Genomic DNA, 14,238 nt, shown 5'->3' with positions numbered 1-14,238 from the left:
TACTTTGCACACTTCCTTATGAGCTTGCTGCCACGCCTGTTCTCTCTAAATAAAAAGTTCGCCACAACCAAAACTTCCTCATTTTAGTGTGGAAGAATGGACAACCCGAAAGTATTCTTCGACGTGGCGGCGGACGGAAAGCCTTTGGGGAGAATTGTGATGCAGCTCCGCAAGGACGTGGTGCCGAAGACAGCTGAAAACTTCCGGGCACTGTGCACTCATGAAAAAGGCTTTGGCTACAAAGGGTCCAGATTTCACCGGGTCATCCCCGACTTTATGTGCCAGGGGGGTGACTTCACCAACCACAATGGAACCGGAGGAAAATCCATCTACGGCAATAAGTTTCCGGACGAGAACTTTGTTTTAAAGCACACCGGCCCTGGCATCCTCTCAATGGCCAACGCAGGGCCCCACACCAATGGATCGCAGTTTTTCCTCTGCACTGTAAAAACGTCCTGGTTGGACGGAAAGCATGTGGTCTTCGGTTCTGTGGTGGAAGGCATGGATGTGGTCAGGGAAATTGAGAGCTATGGCACCAAAAGCTCTGGAAAAACTAAAGCGAAAATTGAGATCGTCGATTGCGGTGAGCTCTGAGCTCAGTACCGAAAGGAGCATCTTTTTTGCCCTGGCAAGTCCAGTTTTTTTTTTCTCCAGTGATCACGATGCATTCCAAGTGCTACTTTCCGGCCTGTTGTAGCGCAAAAATGTTTGTCGCATGACCAAATAAAAGTTTTATAAGAGATTGATACGGCTTTTCATTAATTTTGATAAATCTACTCAGTTTGAGAGCAGTTTAACAACTGAACAAAAAATATTTTTGTGGAATTGATACTTGCTAAAATGTCAGATCTTCAGTTTGCTTTGTGTAAACGTGTTTGATCAGATTCCTGCTTGCCACACCTTTAAGTTGGCATTACGGAAGCCAAAAATGTGCTAACCATGGATCTATTAGAATAGCTTAATGTATATCTTATTTTCTTTCAAATGCAAACATGTCGACAATGTGTGATCAAGCCACCCAAAAAGTTGTACATTTATTTATTTTACAAAGCAACAGGTACACTTAATTTTATAATAAATGGGTGTCCAGTGGAACAGAACAAATACTGCAGACTCCAGAGGGACTCTACATAAAAATCGTCTCTAAAATTTACCAAATGTTCAGCTAAGCTTAAAACTAGAATTGTGTGTATATATATATGTAAAAAAAAAAGACCTGTTGTGGATGTCTGAAAAAGAATACTACCCAAACCTGATGCCTCGTCCTATTATCCCTCCAAGTACAATTGTCTAATATCAAGATACATGTACCCGAAACATGTAAAGTTGAACATAACAAGCTGGTGCATTCAGTCAGTCCCATTAGTACAAGTAAAGGAAAATGCTTCTAGTGTCTTGAAATAACCCTCACCACTTAGTATAATATACATTTTATATAAAAGTGGTTAAGGATGCTATGATTAAATCATCACTGCACCATGGCTTATTTATTGAACTCACACCATTAACAGAAAATTTATTTTCATGTCTTACATACAAATTGCTATTGTACGCATTTTTAAATCTACGCAGATGACGTGCATAATGCTACAAAAAGTTCTTTTGCATGTCTTTGGGAGACGTACAGAAACAATGATGAGTGAGACTTAATAGAACCATTGTCCCTCCCCACCATCACCCTGTAGACCGGTGTAGACTGGTCTAAGACATGATAATATGGGCAGGCTGCAGCTGCAGGGAAGATGTTGGACAGGCTGACAACACACAGGAAAAAGTTGTTTATTTTACAAAACCTCCCCAAAACAAAATACTTTGCTCCCGTAGTTAATAGGAGGATCACCAAAGGTGACTGAATAAATGCCTTTTACTAATCATCATCCCCTTCATCCTGAAAGGACAAAAAGTTAAATTACTTTACATATAAACACACACAGCTGAAAAGTCAAACTACAACAACCTCACCTCTCCATCTTCTCCATCACCATCCTCCTCATCATCTTCTCCTTCTTCCTCCTCACCCTCATCAATATCCTCCAGACCCTCTTCCTCTTCATCATCATCATCATCACCATCACCCTCTTCGTCTTCCATGTCAGGGACCTGCAAAAAGAGTATATAGGTAAACTTTTTTTTTTAATAGAAGAGAGACACACAGACGCACTGCATTTTGCTTAGTTGCTTTGAGATAGTAGTTATAATCCATACCAAATAGTACTGAAGAGGGTTGGGCCAAATGTCATCCTTGATCACTTCCCCCAGCTCATCAGCTCCTGCATCTGAGTGGTCAGTGAACCAAGTAAAGAAGCTCTCGGGCTCTTCGTGCTGTCTCTTCTTTCCAGCTTTGTTAGGTGACTGGCCAGTGCGCTTAGTCAGATCCTAATAGACAAGATTTCAAGTGAAAACTGAAATAAATGCACATTTTTATTAGATTGTATTTTGTCTTCTAGCATTAATATTGTAGCCTAGTATAATTGCACTTGAGGTATTAAATTTTTTTAAATAAGAATGCTGACAATTTTCACAAATTGCATTAGAGTAAATTAAAAAAAATTATATTTCTGACAAGCTAGATCCTATGTATACGCAAAGTAAAGAACTAACCTTTCCGGCTTTCCATTTGATTTCAGTCGATTTGGACACAGGATCACCACTCTCATTTACGTTAAACTCTTTGGAAAGGGTTTTGTTCTCAAAATATGGGTTCTCATCAAAAAACTAAAAGCAAAAAAATTATGTTACACAACAATGCAATAAAGGTTAACATATAAGTTCTATCAACTTACAAAATCTATTCTATATCCAGACTTTATGTCCTCAAACTCTGTGACCTCAACCCTTGATAAGTAATGAAGTGCTTCTTCATCTTCCTCACCAAGAAGAGCTGAAACTAAATTCAAAGAGGAATACTATTTAATAAAAATGTTATCCTTATTGTTGTCCTGTGATTGTTATTCCTTTTTACCTTGTGGATGATTAACGAATGTTGTGACCCAAAAGTTAGGTATTTTGGCTATGAGCTCTGACCTCTTCTGAAAAAATGGCTGGCGTAATTTGTTGTACTTCTGTTCTACTTTTAAAATGTCTTCACTAGCCTGCTCGTTCAGTCTGTGGAGAAAAAAAACAAAGTTTCAAAATTCAGCATCATTAACATTTATCAAGATGATGTAACAAAGTGAACTTAAGCATCATACCTGTCAATTTCATTCTGTACTTCATCAATGTGTTCAATTGCTTCCTGTTGTTCCTTTTCTGAAAATGAATTCAAATGGAAATTTATGGAACAAAACACATAAACAAGCGCAACGTTACAATGCACTACAAAAGTCGCTCAAGTTTCTTGTAGACGCTCAACTATTCGTAAATTTGCATCGGTGTCAAATAAGAACATTCTTAAGATGTGCAAGTTTAAGCGTACTATGAATACGCCATGTAATGAGTGCCAGTAGGGTCGACACTCCGGCAGCTCGGCGCTTCCTGTCGCAGCTAAAGGCGGCCTGGTTTAAACAAGAGGCTCGTCTGTGCCTCGCTAAGATCCGTTATACCGAACAATGCGCTAAATTGAGGGATAGGTCTGGGGTAAAAATCAAAACTAATTAGTTGAAAAATGTAATGTAGCTATACGTGAACAAATGCATTTGGTGAAATCGTTTAAAAATAGCATATTTGTAACAAAAGTTGAACTATCTCTTATGTTAAACAGTTAGCATCACAGTTACTCAAAAGTCAGCCATAGTGATTTGAAGGAAAAGCTAGTGCATGGCGAGCTAATCAGAGACAATTTATATAGATGTGTTAAAGCAATAAATCAACCAACTTTGGCTAGAACGTTAAATAACAATCCACTACGGTACGGGTGGTTTTCTCTAGCTAGACTCGCGCAGGGTACCATTTGTGCGTGCAAGATGCAAATGTTGGCCCGTGTGGACAGCTAATACTCACGCTGCTAAAGTTAGCATCGGCTAAGTAGCGCGCAACGCTACACTGACGTACTGCATCATACCAATTAGCCACAAGTGTAAAAATAAGCGCATGCAACAACTATAGAGATAATGACCATAATATGCCTTCTTTCGTTACCGCAAAATATCCTCCGCCGTAAATAACAAAATTACGAGAAACAAATGAAAATGGCGTTGTTCGGGATAAGCGCCATTCTTTTAGCGTTACCAGAGGTCTCGTCCGCTCCGTCGTGATTTGAATTCTCCTTTCTGCTGACTTTCGCCGCTGACGCCGACATTGTTACTGTCTGCCGTGACCTTCCAGACCAGTACTAGATTCCAAATGCTATTGTTACTCCTTTCAGATGGCCAAAAGTTACTTCCACCTTGCACAGAAACCCACGATGAGGAGAAATAAGCGAAGCTCATGAGCTCTGCACGCCACTGCCTCTCTGGGATGCGCTCGGCCAATGAACACAACAATGGTGCTCTAGCGCCCCCAACAGAGTGGAGTGTGGTAATGAGTCTTGTGTGGATATGGATCAAATACTTTCAAGGAATATTAATAAACGTGCACCTGTTGCTTATCAATTCATTCCACATTTTGGTAATACTTCTCGTTTTTCACTGTAAATAAAGATTGCAACCAGACTTCCTTGAACCTGTTCCTTTATACCTTTGGTTCTCAGTCTGTGGTTCATATGGTTCCTGCCATAAGAGATGTTATGAGAGAGCCATTCCCCTTTTATTCCCTTTCCTGTGAAAGGACAATTTAACTGTTTATAATTTCTTTGTACAATTTATTAATTCGTAAGTTTATGAGGTTCTTTTGACACCATGATTTTATGCATCTTTTATAGATCCATGATCTGCACACCGTAGCAGGTGTATCCAAAGCGTTAACAGGATTGGTCCTCAATGGCCAATCATCTTCACCGCAGCAGGTTGACGCAGAATGAGCGTTGGTTTCTTGTTAACCCAATTCAAACTTTCCTCTATTTGTTTCTACGATGATCGGGAGCAGGACTTTCTGTGGATTATCCGTGATTTACATTGGAAAGCGTTTAAATAACGCACCGAAAGGACTTGATAGCGTTTTTTAAACTTTGTGTCCACGGAAAGATAACTGTATTTCTCACGGGACGAACTCTGACAGTGTGTGAATGACCAGCACAGTTGCCTGACAGCCATTATGTCAGGAGCGATGATACAGGTAAAGAAAAGATTTGCGTTTGTGGAGTACGCGTGTTTGAAGGATTGTAGCATAGATGTTATATAAGACACACAGCGATATTGTGACGTTTTCAGAGTTAAATACCACTGTATGGCTAAGCCACGTTCCCAGACATGCTCACTGGATTTTCCAGTTTGTCTGGTTTGGTTCTGAGGACCAAATCAGTACTTCTCATGCATTTATTATATTATTTCAGTATTTTACTGGACTTGTTTGACAATAGTATTATTTTGATGAATCCATTTCTACAATAAATTGTTATAACCCAGAGTTTGAATTGTGTTACACAATTCTACTATAAGCACCTTGTGGACGCATCACATCTTATTTTTACTTGGTCATAGAGAAGGGTTAGGGTGTTACAGGTTCTGATGGACAGAAAGCTTGGTGATATAGCGATTAACAATTGATACACTGCAGTGACATCACGCTGAGGGTGCTCTACATGTTTCTCTGTGATGGAATGTTCAGCAGTTACCAGCCAAAGAAGTTTTAAGATGGTCTGAAAACTCTAGAAAAAATGCAAAATGGATTTAAACAACACGTTTTCGGAAGCCCTTGAACAATACGAGCGATCATGGTCGTGTTTAGGAGTTTAATTTTCAACAGGAAAGGTGAGAGTGATTAATTGAAAAACTGTTGGCTAATGCTAGCTTACTTGTGACTGTAATTTTATGTGAGAGACTTGTTTAACAGTACAAACTCGTGTTTTCAACTACGTCAGGTCTTTCTGGTCAGATTATGTTAATAAAGTTAAATTTTAAGTCTAATAGACCTTCTGAAAGAGTAGTGCCTACAGTTAGCATAACACCCCCAGAGAATGTTGTTAACATCAGCTACAGAGTACTGACGTGTAAATGAAACCATAATCAATCCTTTATGTACATTTGCATTTTGAAGAAGTCAACTGTACTGTAAAACAATATGAAATGGCATTGACCTTAAAAGTGTGATTTTTTTTTTTTTTTTTTTTTTTTTTTTCAGAATGGCTCCCTCCCAGGTTTAGAGGAAGGTGACATTCTTGATCCTGAGTTCCAGCAGCGTCTGGAAGATGCCCGCACTGTTCTGAGGCAGGAAATCCAGAGAGAGCTGAAGATCAAAGAGGCAGCAGAGCGACTGCGGAGAGCTGTGACCAACCGCAGAAGTGCTGCTGATGTGGAGGGACAACTCAAGGCCTCCAGCCGCAAACTGGAGAAGTTACATTGGGAGCTCCAGGAGCTCAATGCTAGGTCCATGGCCACAGAGAAGGAGAACGTTACCAGTAATATTATTATTAAATCTCATGATATCAAAATTAAGTCTAATAATTGTAACAGTAAAAAAAATCTTTATTGTTTCAATGCAGATGCATCAGATGAGGTTGACAGACAATCATCAGAAGCATGTCAGTGGGACGACACAACTTCTCCTCTGGCCTGCCGCGTCCGGACTCTGAAGAAACAGTTAACAATGGAGACAAAGGTCAAACAGGGTGCAGAAAACATCATCCACACGTACCAGTACAGTGCAGTAAAGGTATATCAACTGACCTTTCAATCATTATTGCTTTAACAAGAATAATTTACATTCACGTATTAGTTTTTGTTATGTAAGAGATAATGATATATGATCAGATCAACAAATTGGCTTAAATACTTTAATTTATGTAAATTTTTCAGGACAGAAAGATGTTGTCAACTGCTCAGCAAATGCTGCAAGATAGTCGCACTAAAATTGAGTTGCTTCGTATGCAGATTATCAAAGTCACACAAGCCAAAGATGACGGACGTGATGGTTCAGTTGGTAATGCTTGCTTTTCTGTTACTACAATTGGAAGTTTTTAGATCCGTTTAAAGAAGCAGGTTTGTGGCAAACTCAGTTTCTTTACCATGAAAAGAGAAGACTCAAATTGGGTAACCCTTTAACCTTAAGTTTTATCAGAGTCTCCTTCTGAAGGACTGCTTTTATAGGACTTTCTCATTCCCACATGTAAACAAGGAATATTGATAAGGAGTATTTAATATTTTGAGTGTAAATTCATTTTCCATTTTAAACCAATTTGTTTACATTTATGATTTTATTAAAAAACTTTTTTTTTTTACTTTTTTTTGCTTCACAACTATCAGGTCAAATATAGTGAGTGTAATGTTGTGTTTGCAATTATTCATTTGCCATATAACTGCAGCAAAAGACTTTAGGCATAAATAAAACATAAAACTCATCACAGGTCATCCAGTCGATATGATCAGTCCTCTGGAGCTGAGAATAGCAGAGCTTATGCACCACATGAAGATTGAATCAGCTGTGGCAGAAGGTGCCAAAAACGTGGTAAAGCAACTGGGTGGACGCAAGATCCAGGACCGACGCATTCTAGCGGAGGTAAAAGCTTGTTATACTGGTATACATACTTTTACAGTATTTTGTTAAATCTGTTTGTTTCTTTATTTTTTCTCACCAGGCTCAGGCCCGAATGCATGAGTCAGCTCAAAAGGTGGATTTGCTGCACCTGTCATTAGAGAGGCGTTTAAGTGAGCTCCCGCAGGACCATCCTAAATATGCTGTGATCAAGCAGGAGTTGGCTTCAGTATTGTCGTCATCCTTAAGTAGCCCAAATAGGCAACATCACACCCTATCATCCTCTTGCTCTTCTTCCTTTTTTAAACCAGCCAGTCTAACAGGTCATTGTACCTCTTTTTTTAGTCTGCATCAGATATGTCTGTCTTTATTAATTTGTATGTTCACACGTTTTCAGGCCGCTTAGAGGTGTGTTTGATGGGCTGCCAGGACCTGCTGGAGAGCGTGCCCGGCCGGGGTCATGTCACGCGCCTCTTTGCTGCTGGCACTGATGGAAAGTCTCTGAAGATGAGAGCTGGGCTGTCAGGCCGTAGCACCAACGGCAAGACCAGCAGGGCAGAGGAGTTGTCATGCAAGTTACTAGACTATTTCTAGACTTTCTGGGGATTTTTTTGCTATATATCAAGGGTGTATCTGTTACCATTCAGACTGATGGTCCCTAAAATCCACCCCAAATTAAAGTTGAGGTAGTTTTTGAAATCTCTGGAGAATAAAAAATGGCTGTGAAATCAGATTTAAATTTCCACCTTGATGGTATGGACAGAAAGACCTATACTGTGCATTTGACTATTCCCATTTTAAAGTTGAATGCTAATATTACACAAAATTCATAGACCTATTATTAAGTTTTTTTTAAAAGTGTCCAGGCAGAATACATATTAAAAGTAAAATTTTAATCAAAGTCAGATTTTTTTTTAAATTGTGCTTTTGGTTATTGCTTTCCATGTATAACTTTATACATTCTCAGTACTTCCCTTTTTATAGTTTTTTAGTTTATATAAGATTAAGAGATTAACTGACTGTATTTAGTTTAATACACTTCCAGTCAAATGTTTAGACACACTTTCTCATTCAGTGTTTTTCCTTTGTTTATTACTTTCTACATTATATATACAAAAAATTGCAATAAAATATAAAATAACTCACCTAAATATTCATATATATTCAATATCTTCCAATCCTCAAAGTAGTTACCCTTTGTTGACATTGCTCCAAACCCTTGGCCTTCTCTCAGTGAGCTTCTTGATGAAGTCTCCTGAAATGGTTTTCACTTCACAGTTGTGCATTATCAGAGTTAAGACACCTGGAAAATCAAAGTGAAATGATGTGGCAGTCTAGTCCATTTGGTCAAAACTTAATTTCTGCAATTCACAACTCAAATGGTTCTCTATATCTTCTGTGGCCCATACGTGCTTGTGTGCATGTTTGACAAGGTCGTGGCATGCTCCTAATGAGACGACTAATAGTGCCTTGTGGGATGTCCTCCCAGATCTGTGTAAGAGCATCACTGAGCTCCTGTAGAGTCTGAGGAGCAACGTGGCAGCGTCTGATGGACCCAAAGATAATGTCCCAGAGGTGTCCTATCGGGTTTAAGTCAGGTGATCGTGAGGGCCATTCAGTTGTAAGTTAAGGTTAAGGAAAGACCTTATGCTCCCAGTAGTGATAATCACTTTAGCCAAAGCAGCACTAGGGAAAACCAGCCAAAAAAGAGGAAATTTGAAATTACCTCCACATGCAAAATCAGTCCTGTTTTAGGGGCTGTCTCATTGTTGTCACTCTAGTGCACCTGTCCTTAATTTCGATTAGAAGACCTGGCATCCTTTTGTTCCTAAGACATTGTCCTGTTCATGTTTGTTTAGATACATGATATTTCACATTGAGATCTGATGTATTTTCAAAATGTTCCTTTTAATTTTGAGCAGTATATTTTTTTATCATCTAAAACAAGTTTTAGAGTCTAGCAAAAATCTAGCAAACAAAAAATGTATTCAAAATATATCATTGATGCCTAGAGTGAGAATCTACAATGCAAATAATCATGGAAATAAAGAAAAAACATTTAATCCACTGGTGTATGAAGGTCAACTGTTGGGTTTGTCAAATGAATCTTTCTTTTTTTCTGTGTTACAGCTGAGATAAGTGCAGTGCTTAAGGTGGACAACAGGATTGTAGGGCGCACGCATTGGAGACAGCTGGGCAAAGAAGCCTGGGGCCAGAGCTTCAGCACCGAGCTGGAACGGGTCAGTGACTCACATTTTATTAAGGGATGAATGCAGTTTTTAAATAATTTCTGTCTTGCAAATACAGTTCAACCTCTTTCTAGGATTTATGGAGGTTTAAGAATACATGCAAGAATATCTATATATCATGATTTAATGCCAGGTCTGTCTAGAATTCCTACAGAGATTATGTGCTCTTTCTGTTGCCCTTAATGGTGAACATCTGTTACTGTGCTAAACAGAGCCTGACTTTTTGTCCCTGATGGAGTGAGAATAGCCAAGTGTGCCTCTGAAACCATGTCTGCCTCTTATTCCATTCGTGTAATCTGATAATCCCTTTGACATCAACTCTAATCTGACTGGACACATACAAGTCTGGCATCCACGCCTGAATTGCCTTTGAGTCATAACTAGTTTGTGTTAATTTGTTCATATAACTGTATTCATAACTGAAATCAATTGGAACCATATAATATTGCAATTTTTAAATTTATTTGTGTCTTTTATGTTGCCCCAGTCCAGGGAGTTAGAGATTGCAGTGTACTGGAGAGACTGGAGGGCATTAAGTGGGGTCAAGTTTCTGCGTCTTGAGGACTTCCTTGACAATCAAAGACATGGCCTGTGTTTGGAGCTGGAACCACAGGGCATCCTCTTTATTGAGGTTTCACCCCCTTATACTATATTACAACAGTTATAACCAGGAAATGTTGAGGTTTTGTTTCATTCAAATTTTTATTTATTTTTTTTATTATTTAAAGGTTACATTCATCAATCCTGTCATTGAGAGGCCTTCTAAACTTCAAAGGCAGCGAAGAATATTTCCCAAAGAAAAAGGTACAAATAATTTCTATTTTGTTTTTAAACCATTGACAACACCACAGATACCTCCATATAGTTAATTAAAAGCTATTGTTACATATTTTTTATTTGGTTTTAGAGTACATTTTCATCATTTGTGTTTTTCTGTCTGTTCTCACAGGAAAGAATTTCCTGCGTGCTGCTCAAATGAACATGAACTTTGCGACTTGGGGCCGTTTGATGATGAGCATCCTCCCTCCTTGCAGTTCTCTAGAGCCCTTGAGTCCCCCATTAGCAGGTTCCAACACTGCCCTCCCCTCCTCGGCCACATCCCCTCCTCGGTAATGCTTATCTTTTATGTTTTGTGAGACACTGACCCAGAAACACTGCATTTATGAAAGGAGCTCGGCACAATAGATGCACTTTACCAATGCTCATCTTTCACATTTTGCTCAAAGATATTTACAGTCATATGGAACACAACAGTGACTTAAATGGAAGTCAGTAGTTAAGACAAAATTCTAAACAATTTCACTTTTACACATTTTGTCTCTAAATGTTAAGTTAACAGTGATATGTGTTTATTATTTCAGGAAATCTGTAGCAAATGTTAATAGTAATGAAGAACAATCCCCAATTTGCTCAAGAAAAAACAAAGACTCCCTGGTAAGTGGTTTGTGTCTAAGAGATGCAGAAAAATACAATGTATTTTACTCTTACCAGACTGCATTGGTCATGCAATTATAAAATATTGCTTTGCAGCTAATTCATGACAACAGAAGTTTGATGCCTAAAAGACAACCTTCTATTCAGCCAAAGTAAGTGGTAGAACATGTTTCATGCTAAGAAGACTTATTTAAGACCTACATGTATATTTTCCTCATGTACAGGCTCAAGAAAGGACTACACATTGAGGAATTCAATTGCATTTCAGTGCTGGGAAGAGGGCATTTTGGAAAAGTAAACATTCGATTTTGAGGGTCTTTTAGAAGTAAGGGAAGAAATACCTCACGTTCTGTCTCCTATACGAAAGGTGCTGTTGGCAGAGTACAAGAAGACTGGATTGTTGTATGCCATCAAAGCTCTAAAGAAAGGGGATATTGTCACACGTGATGAAGTTGACAGGTAAGCAGTAGATATACTAATGGGAAAATATTACCGTCTAGCTAATACATGTAGTATTGCTGTCCTCTTTGTTTATTTTACAGCCTCATGTGTGAAAAAAGGATCTTTGAAGTGATAAACGCCTCACAGCATCCTTTCCTGGTTAACCTTCATGGCTGCTTCCAAACATCTGACCATGTGTGTTTTGTGATGTCTTATTCACCTGGTGGGGACCTCATGACACACATACACACCAGTATATTCAGTGAGAAGCAGACTCGGTAAACTAAGCTCAAGCAATCCCCAAGTAGAACATGTATTTCAACCTTAATTCACGTTCTTATGTGTTCAAGGTTTTACTCGTCATGTGTGCTACTCGGATTGGAATTTCTTCACCAAAACAAAATTGTTTACAGGTAACTATCCTCGTGCTGATACACCGGTAAACTGAAATAGAACTGTATTTTATAGTTTTATGTCTGTTTTGCAGAGATCTAAAGTTGGATAATCTGCTTATGGATGCTGATGGTTATGTCAGGATAGCAGACTTTGGCTTGTGCAAAGAAGGTAATGCACTTGAATGTACACAATAATGTACCATCGGATAAAAACATTGGGAGAGACTTGCATGAATACATAATATTTAATTATATATTTGGGAGTGGTATTTAAGGTTAATTGTCCTTCCTTATGGTCTGTACAATACCCTGCTTTACATTAGAATAGCACCATGAGGAAATCCATTTGCACAACCCTGTATTTCTACTATAAGAGAACCTTTTGCACACAAGTTTTTAAATAAAACAGCCTAAAAATGCCCTATGATTTAAGGCTGAGATGCAAAAAATGAAAATATCCCTTTACCATTTAGCAATTTGCAATTTTCTCACAACAACTGGAAACATTTATTTTTCCTTGAGTAATTATTTAGTTCTTGTATTTACACTTGACTTTATTCATGGGTTTCAGGCAAATTATTCCTTCCTGATTTGAAAAGAGTTGTCAAGACCTTTCCACATTTAAAATGTATATTTTTACTTTAATCACACTGTAACAATAATAATGGTAGACCATTGCCATGCCAATTCCTTCAAATCAGAAATAAATCCTCATGCCTGAAATGCATGAATAGGTGGCATTATGTCTATAACTTCTATAGTTAGTATGATATGAAAAACTGCTGTGTCTAGGTATGGGCCATGGGGATCGGACGTCAACATTCTGTGGGACACCAGAATTTTTAGCTCCTGAGGTACTCACTGACAACAACTATACCCGCAGCGTGGACTGGTGGGGGCTTGGGGTTCTTATTTATGAGATGCTTGTTGGAGAGGTTAGTAGGAATTATTCAAATGTATAAACCAAGTCTTGGGTTTTGCTAATGATAATGGTCCAATTTTACAGTCGCCATTCCCAGGTGACGATGAGGAGGAAGTCTTCGACAGCATTGTCAATGATGATGTACGCTACCCTCGCTTCCTTTCCCCTGAGTCTGTTTCTCTCATTCAGAAGGTTGGATTCTTATTTTTACGAAACTGAAGAAATTATTTTATGTCTTCATTATGTGACATTGTTAACCTTTCAGTACTTAATTATTTTTTGGATAATATTCAAGTTGCTGCAGAAAAATCCCGAGATGAGACTAGGAGCTGGAGAGGAAGATGCTGCCGAGATCAAAAGACACAAATTCTTTCAGGTAATTTTATAGTCAAGACTGGATTTTATAAAATACAATGACAAATTATAATCTTATGTTTACATAATAGTAAACATAACATTGTAATTTGTCATTTTGTATTATAAAATAAGATGTCTGTATAATCCCTCAGTTGTAGGATCCTTAGCAAAAGTTATTTGAGTGAAGTCATTTTGCAGCTCATTTAAGTGGCTTCTTCAGTTCTGGTCAGATTGCTGATTGGACACTGCCTTATATCTGCCTGAGGAGCTAACCACACTGAAATTACACTGAGACTGTACACTGTGAAAGCACCCATCAGGGCCCTGAACTATTATGCTAATATGACGCAGGCACAGTTCACACTTAGTGCATTTTAACAGATCTAATCAACAAACAGAAACTGTAAATATGTAAGTGTGTTAGTTTCAGTGTAGTTTCAGTGTAGTTAGCTTCCATGCAGATATAACTCAGTGCCCACCAGCAATCTGACCATAACTGAAGAAACTGCTTGGATGAGCTGCAAAATGTCTTCATTCAAATCACTTTTGTCCTGTTGACAAAATTGTATTTTTCTTTTGCTATATAAAATAATTTTTAATGTTTAAGTTTTCATATTGTGTCATTGATCCATTGCAGGGTGTTGACTGGGAAGCTCTACTAGCCAAAAGAATGAAGCCTCCATTCGTTCCTGTTATCAAGGCAGCTCAGGACGTCAGTAACTTTGACAAGGAATTTACTTCCCTCAAACCTGTTCTCACTCTCCCACGAACACCTTGCGTTCTCTCAGCTGAACAACAAGAGATATTTGCAGACTTTGACTTTTCCTTTATGAGATAAACAACTAACCAACATAACTCCTCAAATTCAGATGCAAATCATGGTCCTGATTTTCGAGTCCTGACCACTTCCATCTATTCTTTCCAGTTTTTCTGG

At 38.4% G+C, this 14,238-nt stretch overlaps 3 protein-coding genes across 3 annotated transcripts; 2 read left to right on the top strand and 1 right to left on the bottom strand.

Annotated features, from left to right (window-relative positions):
• Window positions 1–21: 21 nt before the first annotated feature.
• On the top strand, window positions 22–746 carry LOC110161395 (peptidyl-prolyl cis-trans isomerase-like). The gene has a single exon (XM_020926136.2). The coding sequence runs from the start codon at window positions 97–99 to the stop codon at window positions 592–594; it is 498 nt and encodes a 165-aa protein (XP_020781795.1). The 5' UTR covers window positions 22–96; the 3' UTR covers window positions 595–746.
• Window positions 747–1,004: 258 nt separating this feature from the next.
• On the bottom strand, window positions 1,005–4,409 carry setb (SET nuclear proto-oncogene b). Its single transcript, XM_020926411.2, has 8 exons — window positions 4,168–4,409; window positions 3,192–3,249; window positions 2,963–3,105; window positions 2,784–2,887; window positions 2,602–2,715; window positions 2,206–2,376; window positions 1,963–2,100; window positions 1,005–1,888 (listed from the first exon to the last, which is right to left on the bottom strand). The coding sequence occupies exons 1-8, from the start codon at window positions 4,235–4,237 to the stop codon at window positions 1,868–1,870; spliced, it is 819 nt and encodes a 272-aa protein (XP_020782070.1). The 5' UTR covers window positions 4,238–4,409; the 3' UTR covers window positions 1,005–1,867.
• A 479-nt stretch (window positions 4,410–4,888) lies between these two features.
• Window positions 4,889–14,201, top strand: pkn3 (protein kinase N3). The gene is made up of 22 exons (XM_020926321.2): window positions 4,889–5,151; window positions 6,157–6,433; window positions 6,518–6,687; window positions 6,831–6,954; window positions 7,379–7,530; window positions 7,610–7,829; window positions 7,904–8,077; window positions 9,637–9,746; window positions 10,243–10,386; window positions 10,484–10,559; window positions 10,705–10,864; window positions 11,117–11,189; window positions 11,286–11,341; window positions 11,414–11,483; window positions 11,557–11,648; window positions 11,732–11,908; window positions 11,981–12,043; window positions 12,118–12,194; window positions 12,818–12,960; window positions 13,032–13,139; window positions 13,243–13,323; window positions 13,942–14,201. Exons 1-22 carry the CDS (start codon window positions 5,131–5,133, stop codon window positions 14,140–14,142), a joined length of 2,769 nt encoding a protein of 922 aa, XP_020781980.1. The 5' UTR covers window positions 4,889–5,130; the 3' UTR covers window positions 14,143–14,201.
• Window positions 14,202–14,238: the final 37 nt, after the last annotated feature.

Source organism: Boleophthalmus pectinirostris, unplaced genomic scaffold (assembly GCF_026225935.1).
Source record: "Boleophthalmus pectinirostris isolate CB_2022bp ecotype Guang Dong unplaced genomic scaffold, ASM2622593v1 HiC_scaffold_18, whole genome shotgun sequence".
Classification (NCBI taxonomy): Eukaryota; Metazoa; Chordata; class Actinopteri; order Gobiiformes; family Gobiidae; genus Boleophthalmus; species Boleophthalmus pectinirostris.
The sequence above is the reverse complement of the archived record's forward strand: the minus strand, read 5'-3'. Positions and strand labels throughout refer to the sequence as shown.